The sequence below is a fragment of the Cetorhinus maximus genome, chromosome 8, assembly GCF_964194155.1.
Source record: "Cetorhinus maximus chromosome 8, sCetMax3.hap1.1, whole genome shotgun sequence".
Lineage (NCBI taxonomy): Eukaryota > Metazoa > Chordata > Chondrichthyes > Lamniformes > Cetorhinidae > Cetorhinus > Cetorhinus maximus.
The window spans coordinates 133,532,514-133,556,094 of NC_135886.1; the positions used below are offsets into that span (position 1 = coordinate 133,532,514).

At 44.2% G+C, this 23,581-nt stretch overlaps 1 protein-coding gene across 7 annotated transcripts in view; it reads right to left on the minus strand.

Moving 5' to 3' along the window:
• Positions 1-23,581, minus strand: part of LOC144684002 (mitogen-activated protein kinase kinase kinase kinase 4) — a 287,637-nt gene that overhangs the window by 97,102 nt on the left and 166,954 nt on the right. For 5 of the 7 annotated variants that reach the window (XM_078547670.1, XM_078547666.1, XM_078547667.1 and 2 more), the window contains 3 exons: positions 23,182-23,247; positions 6,383-6,508; positions 3,400-3,473 (listed from right to left, as the gene is read on the minus strand). In XM_078547670.1, the coding sequence (XP_078403796.1) occupies positions 3,400-3,473; positions 6,383-6,508; positions 23,182-23,247 (266 nt within the window). The remainder of the gene's footprint in view (positions 1-3,399; positions 3,474-6,382; positions 6,509-23,181; positions 23,248-23,581) is intronic. The other 2 variants (XM_078547672.1, XM_078547671.1) reach the window with 1 other exon arrangement.

Consider the following 23,581-nt stretch of genomic DNA (forward strand, 5'->3'; position numbering starts at 1 on the left):
ATTCTACAGATTCAACAGTGAAACCATGGTGGCAGGGGGGAGGGGACATCATTGCTGCAAGGGTAAAGCAATAGCTGTGTGTTTAGTCAAAGAGATGCCTTGGCATGTACATGAAATGCAATTGTTTCCTTCCAACTACTTACAACAACGAAGTCAATAACAACAACCTGTGTTTATAAAGGGGGTGAATACCCACTTTGGAACCATGGACACCCTTCCCCCCACCCCCCACAACAACACAGCATGAACATCATTAATGCTGTCGTTCCAAGGTTTCAGAGGGTCTTCCACCAGGCTTAGTGGTTGGGCAGCAGAGGCTTGGATCAGCTGAGGTTTATACAGGCTGGAGGATGGGGGACAAGCCCAGCGGGCATTGGAATAGTTGATGAAAGGTCATTGATCTGAAAAGTTAACTCTGTTTCTCTCTCCAAGATGCAGCCTGAACTGATGAGCATTTCTTGAATTTTCTGTTTTTCTTTCAGATTTCCAGCAGGTGCAGTATTTGGCGTTGTATTGGAATAGTCAAAGGCACTTCCAATGTGGGAAATTTTAATGGACCTAACATCCACTAGCTGGGTAAATCCAATCTTTGTAACAAGATTGGTTTTTAATCGGCAACACATGGGGCAAAATTTTTAGCTTGGCAGGCGGGAGCGTGCCCGACCTGCTCGAGCGTAAAGTGATGCGTGTTGACATCGGGTGAGCATCCCGACGTCAATTCGCAGTCGCGCGATGTTTCATTCGGTGGGCGTGAGCTGGAATCGGTAGCACGCCCGCTGGCAATTAAAAGGCCTGTTAAGGCCATTAAAGTATCAATTGAATAGATTTTTTTTTGCTGCCTGTCCAACCTTACGGTTGGCAGGCAGGCGAAAAGACCAAGCGGCCTTTGCACTTTTTAAGGAAACCTCATCCACGGGCGGGATGAGGTTTCCTAAAGCAAATACAAATAAAATAAAACTTTTGAACCTTAATTAATAACATATCTCTGCCCATGTTTTATTACATTTTTAATGTCCTTTTTTTATGTGTAACTCTTCATCTCCCTGAGGCACAGAGCTGCCTCAGGGAGATTATGAAGTATGCACTCCCGCGCATGCACGAAGTTCCCCGATCACCCCGCTCACCCTCCTCCCTCTGCCCGCACAGGCACCGCTGAGCGCTGCCGCTCGCGTTTCATGCTGAGCGGGCTTTAATTGGCCCACCAGCGTGAAATCGCCTTCCAGCCCCGAGCGCGGGCGGCAGTCGGCTTCCCAACCGGCACCGCCAAGCCCGCCCGACAAGGGCAAGATTCTGCCCATGATCTGTGCAAAAAGTATGACAATGTTGATTTAAACTGTATATGTGGCCCATGAGGTATTAGCTGAGGTGACCCACAATGACAAAATATAGACTATACACTTGAGCAAATTCCGACCTCTGTCACTTAGTGCTTTATAAAGTGCCTTTGGGAACAGACAAGTAGATCCAGTGAATATGCTTAATTACCTAACGCTAGCCTTTCATGGATTGGTTAGTCATTCCTAGAGTATTATGAATCAACAACTCTAACAAGTCAGTTTCGTCATTCAGTTAGATCATGGCTGTTTGCTTCATATGCCATGATCCCCTCAATTTATCCCTCCCAGTCTTGAAAATATCAATTGACCCAGCATTCAGTGTTGTGGGAGAGTTGGTTCCAGATTTCCATTCCCCTTGGTGAAAAATGCTTTCTAATTTCACTCCTAAATAATCTATCACTAATTTGAAGGTCATGCCCTCTTGTTCAGCATTCACTCACCTTGTCAAATTCCTTTATCATGTTAAACTCAAGAATTATATCATTCCTCAACCTTCTCAAATCGAGTTTATGCTAACTGTCTTCATAATTTAACCATTTTTAGCACTGCTATCAGGCCACCAAAATAAGAATATACTGCCCTCATCCCCAGTCAGCCAAGAGCAAACAAAGGTCCATTCTGCTCACTTCACCTTACCATCAAGGATCAAATGCTCCCTAATAGATGACACCATTCATTCAAAGTGCTACCAGCTGCAGGCTGTAGGTTCTTGCCAATATCAGGCCTCTCTATTTCTCTAACCTTTTACGGCCCTAAAATCTTCCAGTTTCCTTGCATTCCTCCAATTCTGGCCCTCGATTCCATTATTTCAGCTGCCATAAACCCTAAACTCCCTACAACTTTCTTTCCCTTTAAGACACAGATTAAGACCTGCATCTTTGACCAACCAGGCTTTTGGGCACCTGTCCTAATATTTATTTACGTTACTCAGTACCAGATTATGTCTAATAAAGCTCCAGTGAAGCACTTTGGGAAGATTTTTTACATGAAAAGAACTAGTTGTTGTTGTAGTTGCAGTAGGACGAAGAGAATTACAGATGGGCACTCTGGGGTAGACTTTCTGCTCGTTTCTGTATATTATCAGTGCAATCCAGGTTGAATTGGCTGAACTAGTGAATGCAATCGGGGAACTTTAAATGTGTGTCACACCCAAAATCACTTGTGATCTTTCATGCTAGTCTAAAGTTAAAATCACTGGATCAGGCTCTGCCCATATAACTGGCCAACATGTGAACTTGAAAGTGCGAGGTTCTGCCAATTGCACTGGTTAGGAAAGGTTCTTCAAATTGTGCTTATTTTCTGAGATACACAAGGAACTATGTAGGCACATTTTATACGAGTTATATTAAAAAATATTTAAGTTACTAAGAAGCCGACTAGCGGGCATCAACGGAAGTGGGAAATAATTTAACTTTTTAAAGTTGTTTTCAGTGATTTTAAATCAGGTTCCTCACAGCTGGAGGGCTGGGCAACCCTTAGTAAAAATGCTTATCTTTGGTGAGAAATTCTCTCTCGGCTGCAACATTAAAACTGCACCAGCAATTTATGTAGTTGCTTTGAACAAAATAGTTTATTTAGGACGGTTTTTCAGTTGCACGATATCTTTAAGTTGTCAGTTTTTATAAGTTCAGATGGTCAGAACGGAAACGCAACGTGTCTATTATGAAACACCCATAGACTCTTCACTCTTAAGCCTGTCAAGGAATACTTCTTAACGGGGAGAGGAAAATAAAAGAATTGTGTCTCAGTGCGCTGCCTGATTGCAGCGGTTCATGGGAGATTTTACACGTGTGATGGCGCAAATGATTTTTCTAAATCAGAAACTTGGGGACCGTATCTCAACCAGCATCACTTTGGTGTGGCTTTTGAGTGCCATTTTCAGATTGTGGAAACCTTACCCGAAAATCCTTTTCTATTTCACACATGCGATTTTTGAGATAATTGTCACTATTTGAGCTTTGTAATTCAGTACACCATTGATCCTCATCAATTCCTGTTAAAAACGGAGTTCATCAGGGAGCCAGGCTGTTGGCTTTCTTTACAATAGGCTGTGGTCACTAACCTGGAGGTACCTTTGTGCCCGTGACTGCTTATTTGCTCTCTGCTGCAGGATTTCGAAACAGTCCTTTCGGGAACCTTATGAGTGAAAATAATGTGAAGTTGTTTATTTTTTTTTGAATAACTGCCCTCCTCAGAAGAAGTTACCAGCACTGGATTAAATGTGGAAACATGTTAAACTTACTATCATGCAATAGTACAACATCTGCTGTAGGATTACATTTTAATATATTAATTTTAAACCCAGTAAACAACCCCTGTTGCTACCAAATGCATTAATGATTTCACAAAGCTAATACCTAAAGACTTAATTAAACTTGAAATGAAAATAATTAGGCAGGTATTTAGGAGCATAGGAACAGCAGTAGACCATTCAGCCCCTCAAGCCTGTTCCAGCATTCAATTAGATCTTGTCTAATCTATGCCTGCCATTAGTTAGACTTTCCCTCGCATGTTTAGATTTTTTTTTATTACGTGGCTGTTCGTCAAAAGTGTGAGCTGACAGTGATGTAGTGAGGGAAAGAGAGCATCTGAGAACTAACTGCAACCTACAGTCTATTCTCTAAATCAGATTTGAGGATACAGAAAGAAATAGAACAATGGAGGAGGAGGGGGTGAAGGAGATTGAGTGAATTACAATCAAAGCAGGTACAGAAAGGAAGACAGGTTGGATTGAGAGACAGAAAACAAGTCAACGAAATTATAAGAAAACAATTAAAAAGTTTATGCTTTTGTAATCTCCAAGAAGAATTTACCACGTGCAGACAGGAGATAGAATAGCTGAAATTGGCCACCGTCTGGGCTAGATAGGTGGATTGGCATTCCATTAACAACTGTCATGTTGTTAAAAGGTTACTAGTTAATAAGCCTTAACTTTCTGCACCAAGTTTAATGGGAAATTTAATATGAAAATTCAACAAGTTGCTAAAAATAATGGAAGTCAAAGAATAAAATGCCATTTATTTGACATTAACAGTGCAGCATTGTAAATCAGCGAGCAAACTCTGGAGGTATGCAACTCACCCTGTATCTCTTAATCTCCTGAACGTGCTGGCCAATGTGCGCATTAATAACGGTGTGCAGCATTAACAAATCATTACTTTGCCAGGAGGGTTTGGCCCATTGAAACTCCAGCCACACAGATACTGTGGGGCAAAATTTCATTAGAGTAACAGGAGTTGAAATCTCATTCAGATGGATTTAAGAAAGGATTTAGATTTTAGGGTACCATTTAGAATTTTGGAATACAGTTCTAAAGTGCGGCAGTAGAAGTTTAATGCCTCACCCCTACTGAATCCTGAACTGAGAGAAGTTCAGCCACCATGGGGCTGCATTTTGTGGGCCACCCACGGGTGAGAAAACAGGTAGGTGGATCTGTAAATTAGGATGACGTAACCCGCTCTTCCACAATTTTACAGGTGGCGGGGCGGCATCGGGTAAGGAGGGCAACATCTGGGAGAACTGAGGCCCACAAGTGGGCAATTAATGCTAAATTCAGGGCCTTATCCCATCAGTGCTCCAATTTAAAAGGTGATGGGGTGGAAGAGGCCCAACGTGTAGCCTGGTGACTTTAACCCTGCGAGCTACTGATCAGTGAAAGGTGTTTGAGCAGGGGTGGGGGAAGACTTCTTCCTGGGTCCCCTGTGCCAATTGGAGGCCAACCTCCACAGGTTTAGCCTCACCTTGTCCACCCTCAGTGTGTAATCCAGCCTATGGTGTGTGGTAAAGCTGTTAAGACAAATTCACCTCAATCAAAAGTGAAAACGCTGCCTGCACAGGCAATGGCCAAAATTTTTCCCTCATCGGGCGGGCTCAGCGGGGGTGGGCGGGGGCAGGCAGGAAGCTGACCGCTGCCCGTGATCGGCTCCGCACCGCGATTTCATGCGGGCGGGATAATTAAGGCCCGCCCTGCGTGGATCGAGAGCGGTAGTGCTGAGCGCTGCCTGTGCGGGCGGTGGGGTTGGGGGGAAGAGGGAGAGCTGGGCCTAGCGCGCAGTTTGTGCATGCGCGCGAGAGAACGCTTCAATACCCCTGAAGCACGGAGCTGCCTCAGGGAGATTGATGCGCTTTTTCAAAAAAACTAATAAAGACAGTAGAAAATTCATAAAACACGTCCCCTCATGTGACTCTGTCACATGAAATGGGACATGTTTCTAATTCCAAAATAAAGTTTTTATTTAATGTGCATTAGCTTTAGGAAACCTCATCCCACTCGTGGATGAGGTTTGCTAAAAAGCATAAGGCTGCTTGACCTTTTCGCCTGTCCGCCAACCATGAGGTTGGACGGGTAGCGTAAATTTCAAGTTAATGAGGTTGTTAATGGTCTTAATAGGCCATTACTAATGGCCTGAATTAATAAGTGCCTTAATGGGCCACGAAATATCACGAGACTGCGTGATGACGTCAGGACACACACCCGACATCATCCTGCGTCATTTTACGCTCGGGTGTGTCAGGCACACGCCCGTACGCCCAGCATGATATTCTTGTGCGCATACAAAATGCTCTCGACGCTAAGGCCAAGTTCTGAATTGTAACAGTGCTTTTCAGGGAGGCAAGACTCATCTCTAGCCAACTGAATTCCCTGTCACTGTCTAAGTTGGTCACTGAGCTAATAGCATGGGTTCGTGGCAAGTTCGCTTTAAAAGCAAAGGGCGTTTACAGCAAAATATATAAGGGAGAATATGGAAAAGCATTTTGTTTCCATCAATGTGCAACATACAAACTATCTGCTTCAGTAGATTGGGAACAGCCTTCCATAGATGTTAATGAGCTGCAGGGAAGAATGTTATGCACTGCGCATGTACATACTCAACATGTAGTTTGCTGCGCCATCTAACAGATGAAGTGGCGTGACTCCAAGTAAGCATAAAATGAGCTGACAAACTCCACGGCTTAGGTAAAAAAAGCAAATAAGCCTTCAAAGTTGTGCTGAGGATGTTTTAGACCTCAGAGCAACAAAGTAGGGGGTGTTTCAATAACCATACCTTGGGAGGTGCCTCTTCGTTGCCCCAGAATACTTCATCTTGTCCAGGAGATGTTGGAATCAGGACCATATCAGTTAAGGAAACAGAGCTGGAAAGGTTGCCTCTATATACTTTCAGGTTCAGATCCTGTGGAGATAGCATCTTAATATTAATATTGAGCAGGTGCAAACAAAAGATAAGCAAATAAAAATAAGGATTAACTTTTTCATATAAACGAGAAAATAATTAAGTCTTAAAACCTTATATACGACAATGATTTTTAGAAACATTTAAGTCCCACGTAACATGGAGTGGCAATTTTTCCCATTCAGAAGTTTCCCTGAATGCACACATGGGAGGTAGACTGTGAAAAATGCAAGTAATCAAACACTACCATAGCCGTCCCCTTCCCCGAAATAGCAATCTCACTCTCCTTCAGTGATCAGCCAGATTCCCACGATACTGGGAACTTGCAATGGGAAAAGGGGGAAGAAGCATTATTCTACCTTTTATTATGCTACCTTTTGGGGGAGCGTCTACCAAACTGAACAGGAGCATTAGCACCCTATTTGAGTATTCCTATATAGTCAGATCAGATACAGTTACAGTTGACCCTCACCGAAAGACATTAAAAAGTGTTTTTTTCTCTCCTTTTCAGTCTCTTGAATTGTGTCCCCTTGGAACTGACACTACCAAACTGTGGTTGCTTCTATGATCTCAACCCAATTTGGTCCAGGTTAAAACATGGCAAATCGTTCTTCTCTCCAAAGGCCCTATTGACTCTCACTGAGATGTGTTAGAGAGGCACAACAAGATTAAGCCAGCTCTGATTTCACCAGATGAGTGAAGCTGTGTCTCTGTCAGTCTAATGACAGTAAATAGAGGCAATTTTCACTTTCACTGCTTGGGCACTTATCTGGGAGAGTGGTTTGTTTGCCCATTGTAGAAGCTGCCCAGTTTGAATTTCTAACCAGAGAAACTTAAATTATTCTCCTTAGAGAAGAGGTTAAAGGGGAAGGGACCATTTGGGTATTCAGTTCTATGGATGCTTAGTGTAACACTAGCAGCTCTTAAAGAAACTGATAGTATAAGTGTCCAAATCTATGAAGGGTTTTGATAGGGAGATAGGGAGAAACTATTTCCACTGGCAGGAAGGTCGATAACTAGAGGACACAGGGTAAATGTTTTCCTTATTTCCCCCGGTTCTTTATTTTAAATCTGAGTCGTTGTGTTCTGTAATACAGCGCTTGAAAGCGCAATGGAAGCAGATTTAATAGTAACTTTAAAATGGAAACTGAATACATATTTGAAAAGAAAACATTTGCATGGCTATTGGGAAAGAGCAGGGGAGAGAGATGAATTGGATAACACTTTCAAAGAGCTGGCACAGGCACGATGGGCTGAATGGCCCTCCTGTCCTGTGTGATTCCCATATGAAAATCAGCCCCGTGTTCCAGTCCTTTTATTTATATTTTTCTGACTTCTATTATTCCAAGAGAACTAGATTTCCAAGTTTCTAATCTGTCTAGATATTGCCCCAAATTGGATAGTCGGGTATTTCTCTGTCACCAGGGACACAGCTTTATCTGTGTGCCCAAGCTAAGATTCTACCAGTTATGGGGCATTATCTATATGATTGCCCATTAGTCCTGATGAAAAATCAGATCATGATAGTCCGAATCTCTAAAATTAAAAACTAACCAAATTTATTTGATATAGAACACGGTGGCTGAGAAATAAACTTCATCACATTGTGCGCAGAGAGAAACTTCAGCACGCAACTAGGCTAGGATGCGGGTAAGGTTATTGCATACACAGAGGCTAAACAAATGTGATAGCGTTTTATAATAAAACTTTCAGAACCATATTTCAGGTAGAAAGATCTTATAAGCCCTACAGTCCATATTAGAATAGGGTGTGCTGCCATTTGAGGGAAAGTAAGGCACCATAAGCTGATACAGCACAGAAGAAAGCCATTTGGCTCCTCATGCATGTGTAGGGACTCCACTTGGGTATTCAGCTTTATAGGTATTTACCATAATGCCACCAGCCATTAGAACCATAGAACACTACAGCACAGAAAACAGGCCATTCGGCCCTTCTAGTCTGTGCCGAAATATTATTCCGCTAATCCCATTGACCTGCACCCAGTCCATAACCCTCCAGACCTCTCCCATCCATGTATCTATCCAATTCATTCTTAAAACTTAAGAGTGAGCCCGTATTTACCGCGTCAGATGGCAGCTCGTTCCACACTCTCACCACCCTCTGAGTGAAGAAGTTCCCCCTAATGTTCCCCCTAAACCTTTCCCCTTTCACCCTAAAGCTATTAAAGAAATGTTTCCTACGTTATAAAGGTGCCGATACTTTAAAAGTACTTTGTTGGCTGTAAAGCACTTTGGGATGTTCTGTGGTCATGAAAAGTGCTTTATAAATACAAGACTTTCTCTTTTGTTTCTTCTAATCGGCTTCTTTACAACAGAGATACCGCTTAAGGCTAACGCTTTCCCCAAAGTGATAGTGACCTTACATAAGCTTTAACCAATCAGATTTGCTATTTCTAACCCTTCCGCCTTGGAACTCTCTGCGCTTTCAAATAAAATGCTTCCTTCAAAATTATTTCTTAAAAATGCTTCTTTCGCTGTTAACATCCAACAGTTAGGTATTAGCATTTGTTTTGAGGGTTGCACCAGCAGTTCTGCACCACAGTGATAAATGTAGTTAAATCCAGTTTCCAGGAAATTGCCTCAGGATCAGAACAAAACTGCTTGGACCAGGAATATAGTCGGATCAATATTCCTGAAATAACCTATAAACCAGGCAATTCAAGAATTCTTGTGTCACAGCCTACTTAGCCACTGAGCCATTCAATCAAAGTAGATGAGGAGGCACACATACATAATTTCCCCAAGATGGTTAGACCTCTTAAATCTGCTGCTGTTTCCAGGTCAAATGTGGTAGCAGGCTGTCCACATTCAACATGCTCAGCATACAAATTAAATAATTGTAGGAGGTATTATGCTTGGAAGATGATTTTCCACTTAACTGATGCATTGGATAAGGAAATCTCGACAACGGAATAGGAAGTGATTTGCCACACTGAATTTCAAATTTGGATCAAAAGTTTGCTTTGGCTTTGCATTTCTCGAGCGTCAGCAGTACATCAAGTCTTTTATTTAACTGACGAACTTCGTTCATCCTGACACAATGTTCAACGGCTCTGTACGTTTCTCTAGTTCCACTTTAGCATCTTCAGATGTAGAGCCATTTTTGTAGGAGCAATACAATAGGAGCTACACATTATTTGGAAATGTGCAAAAAGCATGTGCAGAATTCAAAGGGTTAACTTAGAAAGTGATAAGAAAATTTTAGTTTGCCACTATACATGAGGAGTATGATTGATTGGGAGGTAAATTGAGAAGGTGATGACCAGACCTGGCTTCTGTTAGGTGTAAAGTCTGACTCTGGGAGTCGCCCAATGCAGATGGCTCTCCCATTTCACTTTTCCAATGTTCATATTTATTTAATCTCCACTAATTTCACCCTGGAGGTCTGCCACAATAGGCATTCTCTTATTCATAGTTCATTCATCTTTGTCTGGTAACTTGCCAGTTGGATTATTCTCCTGCTTGTCTCATCGTTCCAAATGAGTCATTCTGCGACCTATAATTAATATGCAGTAGGGGTCACCAAGTACTTTTTAATCCCTTTTGGTCACTTAGGTGTACCACTTGGAAAATCAAAGATCACATATAAAGGTCAAATCTTACATTACATTATCTTACACTATGGATAGCACCAATTCTTGGAATTTTGATTTAGGATAACGGCATTAAAAATAACCTTTTACTTTGCTTAATTACTTATTTTTATCGGTTTTTCTCTCGCAGTTGATCACAAGAATAGATCTCTTGAATTATCAATATATGTAATTGACAGTAGAGTTTTAATAAGTCAAAACTGTTAATGGATAAACCGAACAATAATGTAAAAATTGTAACCGTATACACTTTACAAGGTATTTTTTCCATTGGGCCAACATGAGTTAAACGAACTGCCTCCTACCCCTTCTTCACTTCACCCTGTTGGCATAATCTATTTCCTTTTCCTCCATGTGTTTATCTTCCCATAAATGCATCGGCACTATTTTACTTAACTACAATTTGTGGTAGTGAGTTCGAATCACCCTTTGGCTAAAGGAGTCACTCCTGAATTTCTTATTGGATTCATTAGTTGATCTCTTGTATTTATGGTTCTGGAATCCCCCTTTTAGTGGAAACTTGAGGCGATTAAGCAGACACATAAAGGAATATTTAGGGAAGATGTAAAGTATTGGTGGTGAGGTTGGTGAGAGGGGAAGGTGAGTGATGCGGGTGACCACCACACACAGATAAATAACAACAGCTGATGCTGCATTGCTATCTATTCTATCAATCCCCTACATAATTTTCAAGACTTTTGTCATGTCATCTCTTAGGGCGGAATCGTCCCAGAGTTGCACGTTTTACCTACCAGGTGCAATGGCAGGTTTTCACGACGTATCGTCCCAAACCCGCTGCATTACTTATGCATTCCCGGGAAACACGCCCTTTCCTTGGTGGATGGGATCTCATTTTCCTGCCACGCCATCACCTCGCCGCTTCATCACGCCAGACACCATATTTAAAGTACAGGCGCACTCAGTGCTTCCAGGACAGCAACAAAAAAGACAGGGCCCTGAAAGGCAAGAAGACTGCTGCCCTCAATCACCTTTTGGATACTGTGCAAGCCCACTGTGATGTCCTCTACCCATGCTCTGGCCGCAGGAGAGGCAGCTATATTGCCACTCCAGCTTGGTAGGTGATGGCAGTGATGATCAGAGCCAATGTTGCACAGAAGAGGTTGGCCATCCAATGTAGAAAGAGGATGAATGACCTCATCCGTGCTGCTAGGGTATGACAACCATCTCATCACTCTAAACTCACAAGGCCATCGCACATTCACTGGCATCTCACTGCCAGCTCAAGGGACATCCTTCTCACAGACATACTCTCACATGTCCATCTGGCCTCATCTCCTCTGGAGACTGCCTCCTCGGCCCTCGCCATCTTGAGGCCACTTGCACAAATTAACATGTGCCCCACACACACCCTGGGATACCCTCCTTCCCCAGTACACCTCTCACCCTGCAGCCTCTTCTGTCACCTGAGGCTACTCTTCCCCCTTCCCCAAACAAGATCTGGCCCTGCGGCCACTGAAAAGCCACCCACATGTGGCTGATCTGGTAGGTAGACACCTACCCATGAGCCCCCCTAAAAGTGGTGCGGTGCTGTTTGTGAAGCCTGGAGCTGATGACTGTGAGTGCTGACCAAAGCAAGGGAGGCAAACAAACCTTGAAGTCCCGAGCGAAATGCAGTCTGCCAAGCATGCACCTAATATATGCTGTTGTGAAACACATTGGCATGTTTTCCCGCCGATGTGAGTGGACGATCCACTAAGGGCAGATGAGTCTGGCGGGCAGGCCTTATAATGATGCTGATGTATTACAATGAGGTTCCCAACGTTTGATGCAGGGAACGTGGCCCACCATCGGCGGGTGGAGCGGATGATCGCAAACTGGTTTCACGATGTCGTGAAACTGGCTTTTGACCTTCTCGCCATATTGTTCGCTCACGCCCGAACATGCCCGAACGTTGGCGGGCACAGAAAATCCCGGCCTTAGTCTTCTCTTTTCCAGAGAAATGAGCCCCAGCCTGATCGTTGTTCCCTCAGTTCTAGTATCATCCTTGTAAATCTTTCTTGCGCTCTCTCTGGTCTTTCTACACCCATGACATAATTTGGAGACCAGAGCAATGTACAGTACTCCAAGTGTGGTACCTGCTTTTGGAATCTGTCTCTCTAGAAAATAAACCCCAGTGCTTTTTTTTGCACTTAGTGTGGCTTTATTAACCTACAATTCCACTTTTGATAATTTGCAAAATGTTGTGCCCCTGCCAATTTAGGCTTGTTCCTTCTCATGAGGAGAGAAAAAAATCACAATCCCAAACACTTCCCAGTCACCAACCAAGACAGGTGTCTGCAAATAGGTCATGTGGTAACAATCTTTCTCTCTGAACAGTGTGTAATAGTGAGGGTGTGGGGAAGAGACATAGGATCATAGGGACAGGATAAGGCCATTTAGCCCCTCAAATCTGTTCTGCCATTCAATGACATCATAGATGATCTGTGATCTAACTCCATATGCTTGCCTTTGCTTCATATCACTTAATACCTTTGATTAACAAAAGTCTGTCAATTTCAGATTTAGAATTAATGATTGTTCGAGCATCGACTGCCATTTGTGAGAGTTCCAAATTTCTAATGAAAAGAAAGTTAAATTAAGAGCACCAGGCCAACTAAGCCATTAAACAGATATGTTATTGAGAGGCAGCATCACTGCTACATAATACATTACTATGTAATCTGAAAAGACAATTCCATTCTCAAAGGATTATTAACTTATTCGAATGTATTGAAATGTCGAAAGATTGCCTTACAAGTACAAAAAGCCTGAGAATATTCAATTGGCTAAGGACACAACCTTTTCGTTTGCAAAACAGGGAAACAAAATTAATGTAATTACATATCCCTTTAGAATCTCAATTGTCTCCTATCTCATAATGGAACCTCGGTGGTCTTTGACCTTAATTAGCTTAAAGTTGAGACAAATGCAAATCAAGGTCCCCAACTTTGCAAAGATCTGTCATGTTGATCGCACACCACAGCTGGACATAAGTCACTATAGGCTTTCATGAACTGAGGTTTGTTTTCTAATAGCAGACAGGAACATAGAAGTGAGTGATTTTGCATATTGCTGATGGTGAGAAGAATGATTTTATTGGATTGGTTGGATTTGCTTCAATGGTCTCGATTCAATTTAGGCTCCATTGAACCAAGGCTCCCTATTTATCTCTATTATTTGCAACACTTCTACATTGTCACAATGGATCCCAGGAGGCTAGTACGGGAGGCCCTCTATTTGCCTTACTTTCCAGTGCAGCTCCATTCAAGGTCCATTGGAGGCTGGAGATCCGTGATCCCCATAGCTGAAAGGGAAGGTGTCTGGTTCCTTGCATTTGGTATAACTGGAGACCTAATGGCAGTTTGTGAAATCTATTAAAGTTGGAGGTGGGCTGCAGGGTTGTGGGGGTGGGGGTTGTGGAGCTGGGTGTGGGGAGGGCTGGGGGGGCGTGCATGGGGTGCATGAATGGAAACACAGGCAGGTTTCTGGGCTCTTTCTGTTGAAGTTTATAGTCAGTTGTGGAATTTTCATGCATCAGCCATTGACAGCACTTCCTCAATGAATAAGTGCCTTCCTCAGTCCTTTCCAGAATGTCTTGTCTGACAGACGTAGCCCACGGTTTTATTGGGAGCCATGTTCCCAATGAGGGAAGTTAAGAGAATTCTGTCACCCTGTTAGAAATCCATGCAAAATAAAGGAATTGGAGTCCTGTTTTATGAAGGTTTTATCCAATTCTCTTTTCAAACCTGCGCTTATCATACAATCATACAGATATACTTACTTCTCTGTATTAACAGGGTATAATTTGTATTTCAGCCGGGAATTTTGCATTTTTACAGGATTTCCTCCTAATGCACCTCTCCCCTTCCACACCCCCCCCCCCCCCCCCCCCCCCCCCCCAACCCACCTTTTGTATGCTGTAAATGAAATGTATGAAGCACTTAGCAGCACAGAAGGAGGGCATTCAACCATACTTTCTGCACTGGTCCTTTGATGCAGCAGAACATAACTAATCTCACTGTTCTGATCTCCCTCCATAGCCTTGATTCATCATCTATGGTTTTTTTGCATACCATCAGCGCGCAGTTTTGAGGAGAAGCAAGGTGCTTCTCCACACTGCTAAGAACAGTTGCCAGGTGAGTTAGTCCCTGCTGTCCTCAGGTGCCTCCGAGTGTCCCTGACTGTGGCAGGGCAAGGAGGAGCTGGCTTATCTGACCATTTCACCTGGGCAATGATGGAAGTATTTTGGAGAGATCTAACAACAACAAATTATATTTGTATAGCACCTTGTAAGTAATAAAATGTTCCAAGATGCCTCACAGGAACATTACAAAACAAAGTATGACACCACGCCATATAAGGAGACATGAGGTCAAACGACCAAACACTTGGTCAAAGAGAAGGCTTTAAGGAGTGCCTTAAAGGAGGAACGTGAGGCAGAGAGGTAGGAATTCTAGAACTTGGGGCTTAGGCAAATGAAGGTACTGCCATCAATGGTGGAGCACATAAATTGGGGATGCACAAGAGGCCAGGATTAGCGAAGTGCAGATATCTCAGAGAGTTGTGGGGCTGGAGATGTCAAAGATAGGGAGAGCAAAGGCCAGGAGGGATGAGAATTTTAAGACCAAGATATTGCTTGACCGGGAACCAATGTAGGTCAGCGAGCATGGGACTGATAGGGGAACTGGACTTGCTGCGAGTTAAGACACAGGCAGCAGAGTTTTGGATGACCTTATGATTACGGAGGGTAAGATGTGGGAGACCAGGGGAAGTGTATTGGAATATTTGAGACTCAGCATTAAGAAGGCATGGATGAGGGGTTCAGCAGCAGGTGAACTGAGAAAGGGGCGAAGTCGAGCATTGTTACGGAGGTGGAAATAAGGGGTCTTAGAAATGACATGAACAAGAGGTCGGAAGCTCACCTCAGGATCAAATGTGGCACTGAGGTTGTGAACAGACTGGCTTAGCCTCAAACTGTTGCCAGGGAGAGGGATGGAGTTACTAGTTTGGGAAAAGAGTTTACAATGGGGACCGAATACAATGGCTGAAAGGAAGAGTAGTTAAGAAGCATTCCACTTCAAACACCTGCATCATGACAGTGTACTTACCTGTAAGTCCATGGGCCTTTTTAAAGCAGGGGTGCAGGGGCTTGTTTTACCTCCGTTTGTGGGTTCATGGTATGGAGGTACAGGATGCCCAGGGGCTATCTTGCTCAGTTTAGTATGTGGTAAAGCTAAGCCACCACCTGTTCCCATTTGTTTATCTGCACCCTAAATAGATGGTAGGCCAAAGTGCTCGGTAAGACTCTGAAGAAGGCAAACTTTGTTATTGCAGCATGAAAAATTTCATTCAGCAATAACATTCCACATTTACAATTTTAATTGTTTGAAGTGGATTTGCTATGGACCAGATGGCTTTTCTAAAACAGAAGGAGGTGGCAGTTGCATGGGCTAATTTGGGCCCAGTCAGAGGTTTCCTAGTTGGAATTTGATGTCATTTGCCTATGGGCCGTGGTTATGAGTGAGGTGGACCAGTTTGCACCTGTTCCTTAGCTCTGCAAAGGCGAAAGGGACCAGGAGTGAACTTGGACTTTTAGCTTGTTAAACGCTTGAAGATGGAATCTAAATCCTGAAGTGAAGTGCTGTGGAGCATGGGTAACAGGATGGCTTTTGAGCTCAGTTTGAGATGTTTTGAAGACCGCAAAGCTTATGAAACAATGGAAACCCAAGAGAGGATCTGAATACAGACCAAAAAAACAACTCAGAAGGCAAAGAGAAACTGCAATATTAAATTATCAAGGGATAGAAAAAGAAACAGTAACGCTAGTGACTTATAAACGACAAAAGAAACATCAGGATGAGGGTTAGGCGACTAAGAGATGCCCACTCCCAGGTCACACTGACAAAATGGCAGGAATATTAATTAATTACTGGGCCTTGATATTTGCCGGGGAGACTAATATGGTGGACATGACATTGGAAGAGAACAAAAAAGATGTAGGGCGGGATTTTTTGCCCGGAGTGCAGGCACGCGCTCAACCCGCTCGAGCGTGAAATAGCAGGTGATGACGTCAGGTGAGCATCCCTACGTCATCGCGCATTGGCGCAATATTTCAGCTCGCAGAAGCGCGTGAGAGTCAGAAATGCACCCGTCGACGATTAAGAGGCCTATTAAGGCCATTAAAGTAGTAATTTACTGAGATTTTTCGTCGCCCGTCCAATGATATGGTTGGCTGGTGGGTGGGCGAATCGGGATTTTTCAGGATGAGGTTTCCGATATTAATTAACAAAAAAATAAAAAGTGTTTGGACAGAATTTTCACCGTGCATATGTTCCGATGACTGATTCTGACGCGTGGGCATTTTCCCCCGGTTTTTAAAATCTTTATTTTTTTGCATTTAAATCCTTCAGCTCCCTGAGGCAGCTCTCCGCCTTCAGGGAGCTTTTGTTCTGTGCTTCCCCCCAAGGCTGACCCTAGCGCTCGCCCTCCTCCTGGCTGTTAATTGGCCAGCCAGCATGGAATCGCGGGCGGGGGCCAATTGCAGTCAGGGGCCCGTTCCCCAGCCCCTCCCTGGCCCGGCGATTGCGGGCGTCCACCGAACTAAAAATCCTGCCCATAGACATTTAAGAGAGAAAGGGGCAAGATAATGGACAAACCACTCAAACATAGACAGAATAATAACCCTTGTCCTGGTGAATTGCTTACACATGTTAATAGAAATTAGGGAAGAAATAGAACAGGAAATAATACACATATATATATATATATAAAAATGAGAAAAGAATAGTTCTGACTGACTGACAGACAGATATATACACACGGGGAGACGGTGGTGTAGCGGTAATGTTGCTGGGCTAGTAATCCAGAGACCCGGGCTAATGATCTGGGGACATGAGTTCAGAATCAAACTGGTGGAGTTTAAATCCAGTTAATAAAATCTGGAATTGAAAAGCTAGTCCCAGTAATGGTGACCATGAAGCTATCATTGATTGTCGTAAAAATCCATCTGGTTCACCAATGTCCTTTAGGGAAGGACATCTGCCGTCCTTACCTGGTCTGGGCCTACATGTGACTCCAGACCCACAGCGATGTGATTGATTCTTACCTGCCCTCTGAAATGGCCTAGCAAGCCATTCAGTTCGAGGGCTGTGCCCTTTGGCCTCTGACCGCAATTCCGCTCTGAAGCTCAGCTCTGAAGAAGGGTCATGCGGACTCGAAACATTAACTCTGGGCTGAATCTTACCGATGTCTGGCGGGCTGGGCAGGAGTGGGCGGTGGGGCGGAAGCAGAGCCAATCCCTGCCTGCGATTGGCTGTGTGCCGCCATTTTACGTGGGCAGGCCAATTAAGGCTCACCCCCCCAGCGTAACGCGCGGCCTGTGCGGGCGAGGGGAGAGGGGAGAGTCGGGGCCTGCGCTCTTTCGCGCGTGCTCGTGGAAGACCGCAGCAATCTCTCTGAGGCACAGCGCTGCCTCAGGGAGATTAAGTTGATTAAGAAAATGTTGTTATAAATAAAAGTAAAAAATTATTTAAACATGCCCCCTCATGTGACAATGTCACATGAGCGGGGACATGTTTGTGAGTGTAGCAAAATTTATTAAATTATTTTACAAAACCTTCAGGAAACCTCATCCCGCCCGTGGATGAGGTTTCCTGAAAAACGTGAAGGCCGCTTGGGCTCTTCGCCTGCCCCCCGCCCACCTTAAGGTTGGATGGGCAGCGTTGTTAATAAGCTTGATTACTTTTTTGTGGCCTTAATAGGCTGTTGACAGTTTGGTGGGCACGCAGCCGCCTCCAGCGCACGCCCATTGAACGAAAGATCAAAATGACGTGTGATGACATTGGGACGCCCGACGTCATCTCGCAGCATTTTACACGTTGTCGTGTTGGGCCTGCCCCCTGCACACGGACTGCAAAATTCTGGCCTCTGTTTTTCTCTCTACAGATGCTGCCAGACCTGCCGAGTTTTTCCAGCATTTTCTGCTTTCGTTTGGTGCGAGGGCCACTGTTGTTCACCATTTAGATAAACAACCTGGATTCAGGAATTGGAAGGACAATTTCAAAATTTGAAAATGCCACCACATTGGGAGTATATTCAATGCAGGAGAGGACTGTGAGAGAAATACAGGAAGGCATTAATAAACTTGTGGAATAGTTGTGTAATCGGTAAGTTAACTTTGATATCGACAAGCGTGAGGTAGTATAATTTGGTCGGAATAATAAAAAAGTCACATACTCTTTGGAAAATAAGTGTAAGTAGGGTTGAGGGACTGAGGGTTCTGTTTATACAAATGCACACCTCACTAAAAATACCAATACATGTTAATACGGTCATAAAAAAAACCAGCAAACCAAGCACTGGAGTTCATTTCTCAAGGGATAGGATCGAAAAGCAGAGGAGGTTAGGCTTACTCTGTATGGGCCATTGATTAGGCCACACTTGGGGCTGCATTCTATCTTTCCTCGCTGGTCTGTGTGACAGCAGGGCGATTGCACGTCAAATCTAGCAGCCGGTCTTCCTGCTGGCCTACCCACTGCCCCTGAGCTGCCCGAAATTTTACGGGGAGCAGGGAAGGTGTTGTGCACCCCTGCCATCCTTGGGCCTATTGAGGCCCTTAGGGGGACAATTGGTGGCCACTTAAGGTTCTCATTTCTCCACCCCCCGCACCCCCCACCCCCACCAGGAATTTTATCTGTGGCATGCAGCAAGCCTGGCAGTTTTAATTGTGCGCGGACATGTGTTGTGGGTGAGGTGGGGGGGTTGGGGGGGGGGGGTGGGGTGCAAGGGGGGACCTCCTTTTCAGGTCCCCTGGGTGCATCAGAGCCACCCCCCTTCAAGGTCATCCTCCGCCTTTAACCTTCTCCCTGGTCTCTTGACCCCCCCAAGCCCCTCGTTCTTCTTGCTGAGACCCTCAGTCCTGGACTTACCTGGGCTCCTAAGCGGGGTGGGACTGCCTGTAGTTCCAGCCATCGCTCTCGGTTGGTGCTGCTGGACTACAGAGCTTCCAGCCACCTGATTGGCCGACAGCTCTCCATGGCAGGACTTACTCCCGAGAAAGGGGCAGAACTTTCACTTTAAAGCAATTAGTGCTGCTCATAGTGTTAAACTGCTGTGGGGCAGTCATTGGGATAGTGGGAAGGCTCCCCCAAACCTTTTAGCTAGGGGGTGGGGGACAGGGGGTCCATGGCGCCCTGTAAAATCCAGCCCTTTGGAATAGTGCGAATATTTCTGGACTCTAGACTATAAAAAGGAGATTGAGGCACTGGAGCTGGTAGAAAAACAAGATGCAGCACAGAAGAAAACTATTTTGCCCACCGTGCCTAGCTGTGCTGGTTCTTCAAAAGAACTATCCAATTAGTCCCACTCTACCCTGCTCGACCCCATTGCCCTGCCAATTTTTCCTTTCAAGTATATATCCAATTTTCTTCTGATTGTTACTATTGGGTCTGCTTCCGTTACCCTTTCAGGCAGTGCATTCCAGATCACCATAGCTTACTGCATAAAATTCTTCTCATTCATTTCTGGCTCTTTTGCCAATTATCTTATATGATATGAGGAATTGAGTTCACAGCCCTTTGTTAAGGATTACATCCTCTTGAAGCACTCAGGCATCATTGGCAGGCAGGTTCTAATTTGTTCCTGTGATTTTGACAAAGCATAGCCCTTAATCATTCTGTCTTTCATACGTTCTATTTCCTTTCTCATCTCTGCTTTCCTTTTGATTCCCTCCACACTGCAACCACTTTATCCTCTCCACCCCCCCCCACCCCCACCTCCACAATCCTTACTCTTTATTTTCCACCTGTTTCTCTGTACCGACTTCTTCCGCCACGTGATTTTCCCTTTCGGAAAATTTGCTCCAACGAGTTTCTTTGACTTCTCTTCCACTATTTCTGGGGAAATCTCCACACGCAACTGAAATGGCACTGGGCTGTTAGCAGTTCAGCCTCCCCAACTTCTTTTGTTGTACCAATGTCGGGTATAATGGGGGAAAAATAACCTTGCGAAGAAAAAGGCCAGATACTCAGGAGTGTGTGCGTGATGATGTGGAGGGGGAGAAACCTTCCTTGCTGCAGGTGATTCCCCATGGTCTCCATATGTGTAGAGGACAAGAGTGCTGGCTGCTTCAGGAGAAGGGATGTCAAGCAAGCATTTTGCCCTTTATTTGTATATCCAAAGTGACAAACACCTGTTTTAGGGGTGGGAAAGGAACACCTCACGTTTGTCTTTACCCAATATGGCTCATGTTTCTACATTTGCTTCCTACCCTCCATTTTAGGGGTTTGGATGTCTGTGCAGTCCCGTTTTTTTTTTCAATTTCCAGACCAGTTAAATTTTTTTTACTTACTAACATACCTCCAAATAAATTATCCGATCGCATCTGGTATCTTTTAACTGGATCGAATGATTTTAACGGGGATGTTTAAGCTTAGTATCAAATTAATAAAAATTCCCTGTCATCCAATAAATGTGACCAGAGCGGACAAGCTGAGGTTCCTTGGTTCCGCTTTGGAAGTGCTCAAATCTGTTCCAAAGATTGTTTTATAGCGTAACCAGCTTTCGAGGCAAAGGAAAAATATAAAAGGACTGAACAGGGGATTGGGGGGATGCAGTAGTTAGCTCCAGTTGAAAGAGTCAATGATGGAAGATGTGACATATGACATCAGCTTGTCATTATCCTCTATTGTAAATACTCCAAATTCCATTAGCAATGTCTTCCTGATTTCTTGTGTTCTGGTGCCTGGTTAATGCCACTAACATGGAGCAAACAATAATTAAGGGAAAAATTCTCCCCCCCCCACCCACGGGGTGGTGGTAGAGCAGGAGTGGGCACGGGTGGGTGGGCGCGCCTCCGATCGGTGCACCCGATCGGGGGCGTGCTGCCATTTTACGTGGGCAGGCCAATTAAGGCCCGCCCAGCATGATGTCCACCAGGAAGCGCTATGTGCTCCCTGTGCAGGTGGGTGGAGGGGGGGTAGGGTGGGGTGGTGGGGGGGGGTCGGATTCCCTCAGCCGGGAGTGCTAAGTGCTGCCTCAGGGAGATCAGCTCTGATTTAAAACTTTTAAGAAACACGTTAAAAAATTTTCCCTGCCATGTCCCCTCATGTGACATTGTCACATGAGTTGGGACATGTCCATAAGTTTTATCGAAACCTTTCTTAAAAATTTAAATACCCTCATGAAACCTCATCCCGCCTGTGGATGAGGTTTCATGCTTTTTCCGAAGCCCACCTGGGCTCCCGGCCTGCCCGCCAACCTTAAAGGTTGGACGGGCAGGTCCATTAACGACCTTAATTAGTTTTTTATTGGCCTCAATAGGCCGTTGACGGGTCGGCGGGCGCACAGCTGACTCCGCTGTGCCCCTGCCGACCTGAAAATGGAAATGACGTGGGGTGACGTCAGGAGTTCCACCCTACATCATCCCGCGTCATTTTACGCTTCGGAGAGCAGGCCCCGCCCCCGCTCGCCGACTGGAAGATCCTGCCCTAAATGTGTATCCATGTTCTATGCCAACGTGATGGTATAATTGAGAGCAGCACTTTTGTGTTTCTGATGCTGCTCTTTAGATCCCTGCCTTTTGTGAGGAATTAACTTGCTGTAAGTCATCTGGTTTCTTGTTTACAGGGGGTAAACCGAGTTTTTTTGATTCGTTCATGGAATGTGGGCATCGTTGGCTAGGCCAGCATTTACTGCCCATCCCTATTTGCCCTTGTTTAGAGGGCACTTTTAAGAGTCAACCACATTGCTATGTGCCTGGGGCCACACGTAGGCCAGACCTGGTAAGGATGGCAGATTTACTTCCCTAAAGGACATCAGTGAACCAGGTGGGTTTTTATGACAATCGGCAATGGTTTCATGGTCATCATCAGATTTTTAATTCCAGATTTTTATTGAATTCAAATTGCGCCAATGTTGGGTACAAGTCACTGTCCTCCTGATCCTGTTTGTCACTCCAGTCCTGCTCTTCATCTTATTTTCCTCCTTGATGCCTTGTCTCTTTTCTTCATATTCTTATATGATCACAGTTCGTCGCTCTTCCAATGGTCTCAATTTTCCCTTTTTTCCCTTTCAAATTACACTCCTTCCTTGTACCCATGTGCTCAATGTTTGTTGCTAATTTCCTGAATGGCTTTAAAATTATGGAGCAGTTTGATCAGATAGTCAAGTTAAGCACAAGTGAGTTACAAACTAGAGACCATAACTATAAGGTAGTTATGAATAAATCCAAAAAATAAATTCAGGATAAACTTCTTTCTTGAGAGAATGGTCAGAATGTGGGATTCGCTACCACATGGAGTAGTTGAGACAAATGGCATAGATGCTTTTAAGAGGGAGCTAGCTCAGTGCATGAGAAAGGAATAAAAGGCTATGTTAATGAAACTAGATGATACTATGTGCTGTAAAATTATGTAATTCAATTCACAACTATACCAGATTTGACACAGTTCCAAAGATCTTGCATATGAAATAATTGAAAGACACCATCAATGTTTGTCTATTTGTTAGACCAGGGTTTAGAACTATTCCAATGTCCATTGCATGGTGTCAGCTATAGGCCAGAATTTTCCATCAGCGAGTTGGGGGGTAGGGAATCCCTCCCCTCCCGCACAGGAAGTGCATAGCGCTTCCCATCAGGCAACCCGCTGGGCAGGCCTTAATTGGCCCGCCCACTCAAAATGGTGGCGGGGATCGGCTGCCCATCAAGGGCAAAATTCTGCCCATAAGGTTATGTTCGACTCATCACTAATATGCAATATTACATTTCCCGCCAGGAACTAGCTTTTTATCCTAGCAAATTAAAATCCTGCTAGTAGCTCACAAAGCATCATGGGAATACTGCACCTATTCCATTTAGGAATTAGAATGCAGTTTAAAATGTTGTGCGCAAATTGTATGGTCCACTTTAAGACACCACAATATCTACAACAGGCTGTGTTTGTATGTTCCTTGTATCTGGGACTGACAAGGCTTTTCTCCCACGCAGCAGATGCCCAGCAAGATCCAGAGAATAAACCGTGTGAAAATATAATGGTAAAGTTAGCAAACTGTGTTTGCGTACCTGCAGCTGAGGTACATCCATCGCTTTGGAGCTTTCACTCAGCCGGGTTTCTGGTAGGCCTTCCATCTGCAGGTAGGTAAGTTATGTCACATCAGTTCAGAATTAATGGGGAGATTAACAAGTGTCTTGCTAGAGAAATATATTTGACAAGTTCTCTTTAAATGGTTACACATGATTCCCACAGAGGCATATAAAATCTCCCTTGAACCCTCCAATTAATCATTCAGAAATATAGACCATTGCAAAATCCAGAATATTTTCTCTTTCCCTGTCATTTGTGCTCATTTCAATGGCAGAAATTGGAGCTAATTGAAAGTAGATATCCAAAACCTGCTTTAGAAAGTTTACGTTGAACTTCAGCCTATCTGAAAAGCAGTTTTGAGAATACTCAAACTCAAGA